This window comes from Nannobrachium achirus (assembly GCF_963921795.1).
Source record: "Nannobrachium achirus genome assembly, chromosome: 8".
Lineage (NCBI taxonomy): Eukaryota > Metazoa > Chordata > Actinopteri > Myctophiformes > Myctophidae > Nannobrachium > Nannobrachium achirus.
Genome location: NC_137817.1, coordinates 48,913,363 through 48,928,706, shown reverse-complemented (window position 1 = coordinate 48,928,706; position 15,344 = coordinate 48,913,363). Strand labels below are relative to the sequence as shown.

The 15,344-nt window shown below is 42.5% G+C and overlaps 1 protein-coding gene across 1 annotated transcript in view; it reads right to left on the bottom strand.

Annotated features, from left to right (window-relative positions):
- cul3b (cullin 3b) overlaps positions 1–8,445 on the bottom strand; it is a 43,309-nt gene extending 34,864 nt beyond the window's left edge. Inside the window, exons 1-2 of the mRNA XM_080731452.1 lie at positions 8,215–8,445; positions 1,426–1,623 (exon numbers count right to left, since the gene is read on the bottom strand). Coding sequence (XP_080587578.1) covers positions 1,426–1,623; positions 8,215–8,277 — 261 coding nt within the window. The 5' untranslated portion in view covers positions 8,278–8,445. The remainder of the gene's footprint in view (positions 1–1,425; positions 1,624–8,214) is intronic.
- Positions 8,446–15,344: the final 6,899 nt, after the last annotated feature.

Here is a 15,344-nt window from a genome sequence, read left to right as displayed (position 1 = left end):
GAAGTCGATTCGAGTCGCGGGGGTTAATCCGACGCGTCGACGAATCGTTTTATAGTCTACTTTGTGTAAAAAAAAAAGGAAAAAAAAGTGTTGCTTTAAACCACGTCAACATAATAGAATAATACATTAAGAGATGAATTGAATACACAGTGTTTTCGGTGATATCGGTGCGCGAGCACAAATGTTATCTGCATAGCAGTGTACAACCATAGAGTTATAACACACCGTTAAAACAAATAAAACATCTCCGCTGTTTCAACTCTGCCCCGTCTCTCTGCACTGTCTGCAGCGTGCAGTAGAGATGAGACATTCGCGAACGATTCCGCTCTCTTGAACGGCTCTTTTAAATGAACGATGGGATCCAGTCCGCAGTCGCGGGACACAGAGCACTGACAGAGTAATGAGTCAGTGTCGAGAACGGATTCATTTCAGAAACTGATCATAAACAGGTGGAGGCACAGCTCCCGCTTGAGCCAGCAGTGTGGACATGTCATGGACGCAAACACAGCGAAACACAATCATTCATCATGGATTACAACACTGGAACAATTCAGAAGCACTTTAATTAGAAAATGTAACTTGTAGCCTACACTTGTGTATGTTAATTTGACTTTAGAAGATTGTTTACTACTTCGTGGACGCGCGTTTGTGCTGTGGCAGGTTATTTAATATGGGATTTTGACAGCGTGCTTCCTCCTCTTAACGGAACACTGTCCCGGCTCTGAATGTTTTAACGAAGCGGCGGTTCTGAACCGTTCTGGCCGCTCCGTCTCACTTTCAACCCGACGCTGGTGCGAGACAATAAATAACTGTTCGCCAATTGCTACTTCTCATTGGAAGTACATGACACCACACCAGTCCAGCAGTGCACCGCAGTACTGGCAGTAGTAGGCTATAACTGGTGATATAAAAAAATATATATTTTCGCTTCGACTCAAACAATTGGCGTCGATTCCCGGGGCTTAAAACGACGCGTCGATTCGTCGATTTTTAGAAGACACCCCTATGTGAAAGTGAAACTAAAATCGCAGGCTAGTGGTGCAGGGCAGCTTCTTGTTCTTGTGTGCGTGTAGTGCATGCGTTCTACGCAGGGGAGGAGGGGCCGCAAGGGGACAGATCCGCAAGCCATTGACACGTTGAGCCGCGACACGTTGTTAGCTTGTAGATCTGTTCTTTTTGGCAAATTACACCACCATACTATAGAAGTATAAATTAAGCAATCGAGCTGCGACTCATGGAACGTGCACTCGCTGTATATCCAGAGCCTTTTCTAAATGACTGTTTGTATCACGAGAGAAACGATATTCTGAAATGGCCTATCGTGGCAAAGCTGTATCGCCGAGACGATAATTATCGTCATATCGCACACCCCTACTTGCGTAGTCCAGTTCTCCCCCATCACTCCCTCCCTCCCACCAGCCTTACTTTGTTGATAAGGTGCTCGGTGACGACTTCCCGCAGGCCGGTGTAGAGCTTCTCTCCGTGCTTGTGCAGCACCATGGTGTAGGCGTTCCTGTACAGCTCCTCAAAGCTCAGCCCGCTGTTGTTCTTCCTCTGGATCTCCTGGATGGCGTTCTTCAGCAGGTCCCAGATGTTGTTGACGTACTTCTCGTCCATCGTCATCTGCAGCGGGACAGGCCACGGGCGGGAGGCAACGTTATTGTCACACACAATTTAGGCATTTACTTAGCAGACGCTCTTAATCCAGAGCGATTTACAATAAGCAAGGTAATACATCAACATCAATACATCAAATGTATAGAAATATCAATCTAGGAAAAAAAGAAAAATCACACCCGTGTGAAGTGGAGCTGTGTGTGTGTGTGTGTGTGTGTGTGTGTGTGTGTGTGTGTGTGTGTGTGTGGATCATGTGTGATTTTTGTGACATTTGAAGAAAATATGTAGGAAAAGGAGCAAAAAGTGTGTTTTGGAGAAAATTCAAGATGGCGGAAAATCTATCATGGCGCAAATGGGCGTGGCCTATATGGGGAGATGCGTCATGACCCAAGGAATCCAGGGAAAAAATATTTTTAATTTTCCGACCTACGGTTCAAGAGTTACAGGCCAAAACGTAAAGTGGGGTGTTATGGCGCCACCATGCGGCCAAATGACACAAGTATTTTTTATTTAATCCTTGAAATCATTATGAACCTCCTCTCCAAGTCTTGAAACTCTAGCCCCTATGGTTTGCGAGAGACAAATAATTGAATGTGAGTTTTTGCAATTCCCATTATAAGTCAATGGGGAAAATTAATTCACTAATAAATTAATATCAATTAAACTATAGAACCTTTCTCTTAGAAAAGTAATAGCCCACGATTCCCGAGTAAGCCGGTCGATTTGACATATGGCGCGAGTGTGTGGTGGCAAAACTGTGGGACTAGTGGCGTGCCGAAGTTTAGGAAGTTCAGGCTACATACAGACAGACACACACACACGCACACACACAGACACACAGACCCACACAGCCACGTATAGGGAGCCTGTGCTTCACACAGCTCCAAAAAATACATAGGTAGACCAAGCACCTAATCAGTAAAAAAAAACGTTAAAACACGTTTTTTGTATGGTAATACACAATCTAAACCAGTGGTTCTCAAACTTTTCTGTGTCAGGGAAAGGACCTCTACATTGATTTACCGGGAAATATTTGAGAGGGCGAGATCATTTAGCGACCTACAACCGGGTCGCGACGTGGTCGGTAGTTTTCAGCGACCGGGTCGCAAAATCGAGCGACCGGGTCGCTAAATGGAGCGACCGGGTCGCTAAATCACCGACCGCGGCACTAAAGCGAGCGACCGGGTCGCTAAATGGAGCAACCGGGTCGCTAAATCACCGACCGCGGCACTAAAGCGAGCGACCGGGTCGCTAAATCGACCGACTGGGACGCTAATTCCATCGACCGGGACGCTAATTCCACCGACTGGGACGCTAATCCAGCGACCGGGTAGGTAAATCCACCGACCGGTGGTCGCTTCCACCGACCTACTAACCCTAACCCTAACCCTAACCCTAAACCTAACCTCAGTAACCTTACCTCAGTTAGGCTAACCTGCCACGCAACCTCCCGACCGTTACCTCAGTTAGGCTAACCTGCCACGCAACCTCCCGACCGGGTCGCTAAATCACCGACCGCGTCGCTAAATCACCGACCGCGTCGCTAAAGCGAGCGACCGGGTCGCTAAATCGACCGACTGGGGCGCAAAATCTTCCGACCGGGTCGCTAAATCTACCGACCTAAAACTGCAGGCAGGTCGGTAGATTTAGCGACCGGGTCGGTCGATTTAGCGGCGCGGTCGGTGATTTAGCGACCCGGTCGCTCGATTTAGCGACCCGGTCGCTGAAAACTACCGACCACGTCGCGACCCGGTTGTAGGTCGCTAAATGATCTCGCTCCTACTGAAATATTTGGCCGCAGACTCCCATCTGAAAAAAATGTAAATGTTTTAAGATTTTCCAAATATTTGGCATTTTCAGTTATTCTCAGAAATAGCCAACATATACATGGATAAAGTGGTTAAGATTGTGATGCTATGTTAACTCATTTTGCTGGGGACCACGTGGATTTTGGCAGGTCTTGATGGCTTCATAATGAAGCAAACATAACATGGCTTGTATTTTAGTACTACTGGATCTCTTCTCCACTAGTCCCTCCCTAACATGTTAGTCTAGTTTTTATTTGTTGACGAAATCGTCAATATATTTTGTCTCCTTCATCATAGCTTAGAAATCAACACTGCTGAATTATCACATGGAACAATTTACAGTCTCAGTCCCAATTACAGGTACATGACAAGATGACATAAATAAACGTCTCGATTTTGTTTGTGTTGCCGTCTTTAACCACTTAAACCTTAGATACCTCACAGGCATTGACACTAAGGCTTGCCCACCTGCCCCCGGCAGGTAAATATAATGTTAGGGCAGGTGAAGTTTGCTTTCAGGTTGCCCGACTGGGCAAGTGCTCATTTGAGAGGGGACGCAACCGCCTATAAACACAACACCAGATATCTGTCTTAACACCTGAACATGGCCAGAGCACTCTGTTTTCCGGTCTGTGGAATGTAAAATAAGAGCACTGTTTACCTATAATATGCTGTTTTTACTTTAACATGTAAAATAACAAGTGTGAAACCATAGACATAGTCAGTCATAGCTATGTAGGTATTTGGCATTTGGATTTATTGAGAATTTGAGGTATGACATTTTCACACAGCCCAGAAAGTAAAGAAAGTGTTACATTGATTGGTTAAATTGATGGGGTTAACTAACATCTTTACTATCATTTTATAATGGACAATTTACTTTTCGGGCAAGTGGGAATGACCTTTGGGCAAGTAGAAATTGACCTGTACTTGCCCGACAGGCAAGTGCCTCTGAGACCTTAGTGTCAACCCCTGCCTCATTAACCTGGATCCCCCAGGGGTCTATCCATACTGTATCAACATGGATTAAAGCAAAATCAAATCTGATGACTGAAAAAGATCTGTATGGCCAAGTCCTGTTATGTGATTCGTGAAACAGTGTGAAACGAGCCCTCCCCTCTCCACAGTCCACACTAGCGTTGTTTCCTAAACAACAAACATTGTTTCTGCTGCTAGGTACTGCCAAGTGGTGAGATCACAGACTGAGGCTTTAAACCTTTCCTTTTATCAAATATAATATCAGAGACAGATGCTTGAAAAATTATAAGCGAAAATAGCTCTCTTGACAGATTGTAGATAGGCATCCATGGAATTTGCTGGCTTCTAGGCATCCAAATGAGCTTGTAGATATAGGCTTTTAGATAGGCTTGTAGATACAATGGAATCTCTTGATACCACAAAAGGTGATTCTGACACCTTTAGTGGTAAGCTGAGATATTCAAATCAGCTCCTTGTTTATCGTTCCCTTAATGTGGTTGATGATGCAATATCAAGCAGCAGGATGTAACTTCAGGCTGGCACAAAGGTAGCCTCCATATGCAGATTGGCCATCGCTTTCTTTACACACAGGATCTCCTTTGCTGTCGGGTAGAAACCTTATTTACATATTTTAACTTTCTGGATTTTTGGACATATGAGGTTTTATTTATTTATGCAGTTACAGTTGGAATATTATAATTACATGATTATTATCATATATATATATATATATATATATATATTTATATATATATATATTAAATATATGTTTGGGGCTTTTCTACCTTTATTGACAGTACACAGTAGAGAGACAGGAAACAGAGAGAGAGAGAGAGAGAGAGAGAGAGAGAGAGAGAGAGAGAGAGAGAGAGAGAGAGAGAGAGAGAGAGAGAGAGAGAGAGAGAGAGAGAGAGAGAGACACAACAAAGGTCGTCCGGACTCGGGAATCAAACCTGTGACTCGCGTCAGGCATGTGCCATGTGGTATGTGCCTAATAACCGCCAGGCTTAAAATGACAGTGACTGAAACGTCGCTTATGACCTTCTTCGGGCATCTTTTGGTTAGTCAGTCTTACAGTATCTCCCTATTCTAACTTTGTGTGTTTTTCGTAAATTAACGTCCTACACACTGACGCGTCACACAAGCATCGAAAGCACAGGCTCAAAACAAGGAGCAAAGAGGCATTTCGAGCTCTGCTACTTTTGCACATTTTTGGATTTGAAGCCTGAAAGGCAACAGTAATCAGTTTCCACCCTGACAGAGACGATATTCAAAGTGTGACATAAACGCCAGGATCTCCTTTAGCTGTCATCAAGAACCAATCATGGCTGTTTAAAAACTCAAGAACTGTTTAAGTGGAAATCAAGCAGTCCACAAAAGGACAATCACTTGCAGATTGCACGGTCCATGGCTCATCAAAGGCTGAGTAACTTGAGTAACACTGTTTTATAAAGGGTCTCTTTTACAAAGGCATGGTGGGGTACAGTACATACTAAAAGCCAAGCAAAGATGTTTTAATGCACATAAGTGTATATATTTAGAATACAAACCCCCATAATAAGCTAAATGTGTGCACCTTGTTCGCAGACAAGCCCAAACACATGCACGTCAACATGCTCAGTTCCTCCGTTAGGGCTGCCTGAGACAAGTTCAACAGGCTCAGATCAAGTCTTTTTATTATTATTATTATAAAATCAATACCAGGGCTTGTGGGTGGTGGTGGTTTTATTTAGTAAAGTGTAGATACCGTGCATAACTGTATTACTAACGAGGAAACAACCAATTCCTGTGCATCGTGCTGCATCATATGATGCAAAACGCATCACTAGTCATGCTGAAATACTAAAATATCTCAAAACACAGATTGAACACAAAAGAAATAACTCAGGATTGTTGATCGTGTCCCAAACAACAATAAAATAAGATCTGGTTGTCCCAGAGGTGAACTGGGCCTTTAACTTTTTGAGGCACTTGTCCGTCGGTCAAGTACATTTCCCAATCACTTGTCCGGGCACAAAAGTCACTTGTCCGGATAAAAATGAACCGCTGCAAAATGGTTCATTTTTAGACTGAATTCACAGTCCACATCTTCAGGTGAATGGATCCAGTGGTGTGATATGGATTTTAGAAGTGTGGGTCCTCTAAATTCATGATGTCATGCGCGCACGCTGTTTTTATTGTTAAGTGTGTGTTGTTAGTGTGTGCATATGAGGCGCGCGTGCGTGCAGCAAAAAAGTGTGGGCTCGCCGAGCCCACGCGAGCCCATGGCATCTCACCCCTGAATGGATCTGAACCTGTGATTAATGGTTATGAGTCAGTCTCATTGGAAGATTAAAAAGGACAAGCCTTAATGTCAGGCCCTGCCTATTCTGAAGAACTGTATTAAAAGCAGGCAACAACACCACCACAACAAGTGTCAGACAGATATAAACGCTGTGGTAAATGGGTAAATGGTGCATTTATATATCCAAGGCGCTTTACAGAGATTGTGAATTACATTACATTCACCCATTCATCTACTCTTAGTTATGGGGGTCCCTGGCATATATTTTCAAATGGGGGTCCGCGGGCTAACAAGTGTCAATTTGGGGGGGGGGTCCTTGACATGAAAAGGTTTGAAAAGTACTAGATTAATAACTGGATTAAAAGCAGACAACACAACAAGTGTCAGACAGATATAAATAAATGCTGTGGTGGCTACTGGCTACCAGTCTGTTGCTGCTACTAGTACTTCAGCTAAATGCTAAAGGTTGGCAACAGGAGAATTGAGCCATAATTTTCACCATTATGATATGCTTTAACTATTGAAAAATAGCAGACATACAAGCTCAGGTGCCGCGCTGCGAGCTTGTAGATCTGCTATTGTTGAGGCGTTAGGAGTTAGACGGCTAAACAGTTTGTTTACGGTCAGATATAAGACAGGCCTCCTCCGACTGACTGGGACTAATACGCATCCGGTCTAGAGCGGATACGGAAACGATACCGTATCATGTTATGAGGTGCACTAAAAAAACAACCGGATACAGTAGGGCGGGACCTGCTATGCCAGGCCCGGATCCGAGCACCGAGCAGCAAGTAGAGCCCAACGGCTGTTTTTCCTCCGCGAGGTTTTAGCTTATAATAATACGCGAGACAGAGATCATTTAGGCACCTTATTAGCAGTGGTGGGAAAGGTACTCGCGTCTTTTACTGGAGTAAAAGTAACAACACTAAAAACGGAGAAATACTCTGTCACAAGTAGGGGTCCCGTATTCAAAATGTACTCGAGTAAAAGTACAAAAAGTATTGGTATCAAAATGTACTCAAAGTACCAAAAGTACCACTTTCTATAATGTGTCTGTCAGTGTCATTTCAAGTTTTCAAATGTTTACAAGCTCACAATGCGTCGCATCGTGACGCACTGTGAGCTTGTAGATATGCTATTTTCAAATGGCCAAAATGCATAGGGCTGAAGTAGATAATGCTATATTTTGTAATAATAATCAAAATCTTCAAAGTTTTCAAATATGGAGTACAATATTTGCCTCTGAGATGTAGTGTGGAGTACAAGTAAAACTACTGAAAAAAATGGAAATAGGCCTACTCCAGTAAAGTAAGCCCCTCAAAAAAGCACCTAACAATTGTACTCGAGTACAGTACTTGGTCAAATGTACTCAATTACTTTACACCACTGCACGTTAGCATATTAGCTTAGCATTTAGCACAGACACGTCCAGTAGTCCCACAGATAGACAGCCCACGGTGCTCGAGTGGACGCCCCGGCGGGCGCACGGTGCACCCTCTGCGGGGGAAGGTGTGTAGTTGTACTCACCGGGAAGGCCCGTATCCTCATCTTGGTGTCCTTCTTGGTTCCTCCTTTACTGAGATTGGACATGATGGTGGCTCTCTGCTCTCTCTCCCTGGCTGTCAACTTGTGTTCTGTTTATTAAAACATGGAAGTTGTCTCTCCGGTGTGAAGGGGGACAGACAGACAGGCGGACCAGCACGGACCGTTGTGGTGTCACTGATCGACCTTCCTCTCCTCACTCTCTCCTCTCCTCTCCTCTCCTCACTCACACAGGCAGGCAGCGCAGCACAGCGGCGACTTGTGTGATAGTAAATCCACTAGTTGTGTGTGTGTGTGTGTGTGTGTGTGTGTGTGTGTGTGTGTGTGTGTGTGTGTGTGTGTGTGATACACTGACTACAGTGATGGCGGATTGCACTACAGTCACTCACTGTGGTTCCCAACTACTGGGTCGTGACCCATTTCTGGTTCACAGAAAAAAAAAAGTTTTTTATGGGTCCCTTTATTATAGTGGGTCAACATTTTTGTTTAGAAATTATTATTATTATTATTTTGAAACATTCAAAAGAAAAAAAATCCCTCCCAAAAAGCTAAATCTTTCATGAATTATTTCAAAACATTCCCAAAAAAAGTAAATATTTAATGATTTTTTTTTTCAAAACACCCCCCATCTTTCGTGAATTAAAAACGTTTTTTGCCCTCCATTATATATTTATTATATATTATATATTTTGTTTTATGCATCCTAATGTCATTGTACAGTTGTGTTTGCTTTGCTTGATGTTTTGTGTACAGTACATTGCCCCAACATAATCATATTTTAACTGGGGACTGATACAAGCACTAAGAATAAAATGTTGTATAAGATTAGATTAGAGTTTATTTGTCATTGTAACAATACAGTACAGGTACACAGGCACAGTTTCATTTGTCAACGATCAACTCATTTTCAAAGAACAGTACACATACAAGTACATTCACAGTACAACGAAATGTATTTGTGCATTTAAGGGAGCACGCTGCTGCCATACAGTACATACAGTACCACGGCGCTGCTATAGCCCTTTCTTGCTGAAAAAGAAAAAGATAAAGATTTGGGAGGTGCAAGCTTTGCATTGGATGGTGTTGGGTTGCATTGGGAAGGGGGGGGGGTGGGGGGGGTGAAGGCAGGTGAATGGATGTGTGTGTGCGTGTAAGTCTGCGATTGTGTTCGTGTGTGCGTTAGACCGGTTGTAAGCTTCCAGATAGTAGCTAGGTCAGAATGTCCTTTTCGCTGGTGACAATGCGATACTATGTAGACGTCCTTGGCCCAGCACCAGCTCGAAAGTCAAAACACCAGATGTTCGTGTGGGAGCAGACATGAATTGGGTGAGGGTGGGAAAGGCTTCCCTTCACATTGACTTCCTTTAGGGGGGGGGTTGGGGGGCGAGCGCACACAACACAGTTCCCATCTCACAGGAGGAGTGCGGTATTCCAAGGTCGTGCCAGTCCGGTCGTAATAATTCGGGCGAGGGATACAGAGAGTTAGAGTATACTCCTCTATTGTCCATATTTTGGCCCTCTTTGCATAGCGTTGTTTTGCTCCAGCAAGATGTTGACATTGCGTTTGAGTTCGTTAAACGCAACAGTCTGGGCACAAGCAACTTTGTGCAGTTCCAATATCATGACGGGCAGTTTTGGGGCTCCTGGGGGTCCACCCATCTTGCAGATTTTTCGATAAACCAAGGCAAAGCCCATGCCAATCAGCAGAAACCCTGTTATCACAAGAGTAAAAAGATAAAGATCTTCCACATCCTCAACGGAAAGAACCGTAAGGCACATCATATTCCACCGTTGCCGGTAGTCCATCACGTATCCAGCTGGGTAGGTTCCGTCGGGACAACTGGATTCCTCCGAACCAGATTTTCGTGTTGAAAAGATAGTATCCATGGCATTCAGTGCATAGCTCACCAGATCCATGTTTGCTTCCAAATAGGTCCAAATAGCTACGAGAGTAGAGACAGTGTTCAGATACGCTCCGTTTCGAAGACAATGAGAAGGGGAAACTCTCCGTAAGCAGCGGGTAGACACACGAGGGAGGGAGAGATAAGAGAGCTAGAGAGAGTGCGACCGCCTTCAGTGAGAGCTGAGCAAGAAGTCACATTAGGACACGGTCCTAATGTGAAAATAGCAGACAATTTGGCCAACCTGTGGGTCCCGACCCACAGGTTGAGAACCACTGCTCTAGAGCAGGGGTGGGCAACTTTGATGATGTAGAGGGCCACTATATTTTCACACTCACACCAGAGGGCCTCAATGCACATACAATCAATTTGACTATTTTTGAATTGAAATCCTGAATTATTTGTATTGGAATCCTAAAAAGTAACATTTGCATAATGCATTTATATGTTATTATGTTAATTTAGCTTAAATACAAATACATTGGACATAAACAAGTCATTAAGCGACTAATATAGACTGAAGTAATTAAAGCGGGTCATGTTTGCATGTTTGGAAATCAATAATATATCGGGATTCCGATATGCAGGCCGCATTAAGTGAAAGTTGGGGGCCGCATGTGGCCTCCGGGCCGCCAGTTGCCCATGTATGATCTAGAGTTCTAGACTCAGTTATGGAGTTCTGTGGCCCGAATTTGTATATACCAAACTGGAGATCCTTTTAATTAAAAAGTTTGAGAAGCACTCTTATCACGCACTTCTATCCATGTCTGGAGTGAATCACTGGCACGCCTTTCATAAAGTTTCTCTTCATATCTAAGAAGAGACCTTGAGCTCCTATTCAACGAAAGAGCTAGTTTATCTCTGTCCAAAAGTGAGTATGGCTGTCTATTCATGTGTTATTTTTAACTAAACGTCCTCATTAGCCTTCAGAAAATGATTATATATCTGCACCTGTGACATATGATTACACACACACACACACACACAGTTCTTTCAGTATGTAGTTAAAGGACAACTTCACCACTTTTCAACTTGTATCTTTAAACACTTTTTTTTATTGCGAGAACAATGGCTTCCATTATAGCATGGTAACGTTTCAGGAATAGAAAGTCTGCAGTTTCTATTAGCTTGGATTCCCCATCAATGATGTCACTGGTAGACAGGTTTCTGAACTGCACACAGCCTTCCAAGAGACAGAGTGAGTAGAAAAGCATGGTGCTATTTTATCGTGAACATTAGTGAGGAGCAATTATATGAAGATAGGTTGAAAATTGGTCAAGTCGTCCTTTAAACACAAATCTTTCTTTAGTAACTTTTATAGCAATGAATGTATTCATTGCTGTATGAGACGGTCGTCTGTCAAAGTTCCAGATGGTAACACATTTTTGATTGTGTTATGGCCCATCATCTAATGACTTAGAAACTGGCCCGAGGCCAAACTTACTTGCATGACCCCATGCATGTCCACAACCTTTACTGAAGAGTATGTACAGTATGTTGTTTCTGGTTAAATCTGGACGGCCATAGAAAAAGAAATATGTAAATATTGGTACAGTAGTTGTGGGTTGCGAGCGATGTTGTTGGGGATTTTATGCCTTTGTTGATAGGACAGTAGACTGACAGGAAATGGGGAGAGAGATGGGGGCTGGGGGGTGACACGCAGAAAAAGTAGTCCGGATCGGGAATCGAACCATCAACACACTGTCAGGCAACACTGATAGTCAGGGAATTTTAGCAGAATACCTGTCAAAGCTGGGAATACATTTGTTACCAAACGATTTCTTCACCAATGTGTTCGTAAAGGTGTCATATTTAACAAAGATTGAAATTCAACATCCCTAGGAGAATCTTTGACAGCTAGGGTAATTCTCATTCACTTACTATACACTATACTATAAGGGAAAAAAATACTCCCAAAAATATGCTTCAAGTGGGATGTCTAACTAGGTGTTTTTAATTATCCTGAATCCACTGCAAGCATTTGTTTTACACAAAAAACATTAATTGGGCCAAAAACAGCCCCAAAGAACGATGGTTTAGTGATGAGTCATCACTTTTCACAGTTGTATGGGGTCCATTTCTGGCCCAAGGAATGTTTTTCGTGCAAAACGAATGCTTGCAATAGATTCAGAATAATTAAAAACACCTAGTTAGTCCCCTCATATGCTACTTAAAGCTTATTTTTGGGAGTAGTTCTTTTCCCTCATAGTATAGTGTATAGTAAGTGAATGAGATCCAGAATTACCCTAGCTGTCAAAGATTTTCCTAGGGATGTTGAATTTCAATCTTTGTTAGATATGTTAGTAGACACCTTTACACACACATTGGTGAAGAAATCGTTTGGTAATGAATTTATTCCCAGGGTTTTATTAAAATTCCCTGACTATGAGCCTTATGTGGCAGACACCTGGAAATCAGTGTCAAACATATTCTGAGGAAAACCTGGAGACTTTACGTTCTTGGGTATTATGATCAAAATAATAACATTATAATGGTGTGTAAAACAGTGTAATGGACAAGAAGACCAAGTCTTTGCCACGGACACATTTGTCCAATGTCCATGTACGGACATATTGATGACCCCTGCTCGGGGTCCAAAGCACCAAGAGTGTTGTGTGTGTGCATATAGAGAGAGACAGAAAGTCATTGAGACTCTTTTTCACCAGATTTATTACAAGAAAAAGTAACGTTTTTCATTTCAACCCCCTCTTTCCAAAAACAAAAACAAAGATGGAAACGTGTCATATCTGAAGAAGAATGAGACCACTACAGCTGCTATAATAACCCAATAAAAAGAAATAATTAATAAACACTTAGTCTTAGATTCAGTTCTCAGAATAAGTATCATACATGTGTGTGTGTTATCGCCACTGTCCAAACAATCTAAGAAAAAAGAACAGAAGTTTAAAAAAAGAAAGAAAATGCAACCACTTGAAATACATTAAAGAACTGAAATACTCCCCCGTCTAATAATAATGACACAGACACTCATGTAACACTCTTTTTAAACTTTGATATTTACAGCATTTATATATTTACCACTTTTTAACAACAATGTCACAGGTGATCTTCAACGATGACATTTCAATTCAACGACAGGCTGTGATCCTGTGGCTCTCTGGGGCGGTGGGAGACATGGTTTGGTTGGGAGGGATTTATTAGTTTCTGGACGAGCAGTAATAGCGCTGAAAACGCGTCCTGATGTTGATGACATTTTTAGTTGAAGAAATTAAAAAGAAAATTATACAACCACAGAGTTTTAGAAAGGCGTGTAACTATCACTCCCCCCTCCCCCCAATAAAAAAGAAAACAGTACATTTGTGACATAATCATCATTGTAATCATCATGTGTCAGGTCGAGAATTATTATTTTTGTTGTCCTCTGAAGGTGACGGTCACAGTTATCCAGTTCTAGTTGGGAAAGGTACTCCCCCCCTTAATTTAAAGAACGCTTGCTTACAACATTGCAAACTGCATAATTGAGCTGACTCACAAGGTCTGCCTTATTGCAGACCTGGTGAGTGAGGGAAGTAAGGAACCTCATGCAACAGAGGTGCTGAGAGTGGGACATCTAGTGACTGAATGTTGGCTATGTGTTGCAGTAAAACCCATCTTAAAGGAGTACTTCAGCCAAAAAAAAATACTTATTTCCTATCAATGACTAATTTACTCATTGAATTCATGGACGTCCTTTCGTTTTTGTCTCATTCATAAGCCACTAATTTGATGATAATAATAAAGACCGTCATGTATCCGGTAGGAGACACAATAAAGAGTCTCCTTTGTGTCCCCTACCAGATGACATGAGGGTTACACTTTATACTTGCTGCCTGTAACTCTGAGAGGGTACAATTGGAACCACATTTGGTTCCATTTGTACCCTCATGAGTTGAGCCTTGAAAAGTTTGAGAACCACTGTTCCTACACAGAAATGTAAAAACATTATAGATTGTGCAGCTTGGCCAGAAAGTATTATAATACAAACCAAACTGAAAAACTATTTATTGGCACACGTGGAGCTCGGACCCGCTAAAACTAAGGAATAAGAGGACATAACATAACCAGGGGAGAAAAGAAAACTGTCCAAAAAATCATTTCCCAACAGCATCACAGCGCTAGCAGTATAACAGCTCAACCGCACTGCCAGCGAGCGAGCTTTCGGACGGCAATGTCGCGAGAAAATATATGAGGGGTGGACGACATCGCGGCACAACGCGCTGTCGCTCGCGGTAGGTCAGGACGGTCTCATTGAGACAAATGTATTTTGATGATATTTCGTCGCTCGCATCGCAGACAGTGTGGATGACCCCCCCCCCCCCCCCCCCCCCCGCCCCCAAATAATAATAATAATAATAATTTAACAACAACAGGCATAGGTATTTAGACTATTTACATAAGAGTCTAGGCATCAACACACAGGCAGACACTTCATATTGCACGTGAAAAAGGCAGATCCGAAATCAATTAAGTTGGATGAAAGTAACAGCAATGGGAGCAACACAGGGAGAGAGATACAGACAGACAGACAGAGAGGGAGGGAGGGAGAGAGAAAGACAGACAGACAGACAGACAGACAGACAGACAGAGAGGCTACTCAACGAGATGTGCGTGCCCTTTGGACTGTAGGCTACAGTAAAATACAGATTTGTCTCAAAGAATTTGAATATTGTGGAAAAGTTAATTATTTTCCGTAATTCCGCAAAAGATCTTAACTTTCATATACTGTATTCTAGATACATTTCACGCAGGGAAATATTCAAAACCTTTTTATGTTTTAATTTAGATTTTTATGGCATATACACAGCTCATGAAAATCAAAAATCCATACCTCAAAGTATGACAATATTACATGAGGCCACTCAAAACAAGGATGTATTTGTCAGCCTACTGAAGTCAGAGTAGCTTGAAGTCCAGTGTGAAATCTTCACAGTCAGAGATGATTTGAGATGCTATGGCTGCTACCAATGCCTTTTCACACAATATTCTAGTTTTTTGAGACAGCTGTATTCTGTCAGTGAAGCAAGAGAGACCCATGCATACATACTGTATAGACTATTTCAGAGCCCATTGTACACCGTAGATATAAGGCCCCCAAAATACATACAATTAAACCCACTGGTTCCCAAGCACTGGGTCGGGACCCATTTCTGGGTCACGGGCAAATATTTATGGGTCACTTAGTTTTTCGTTTCCTACATTTAAAAACTATTTCAA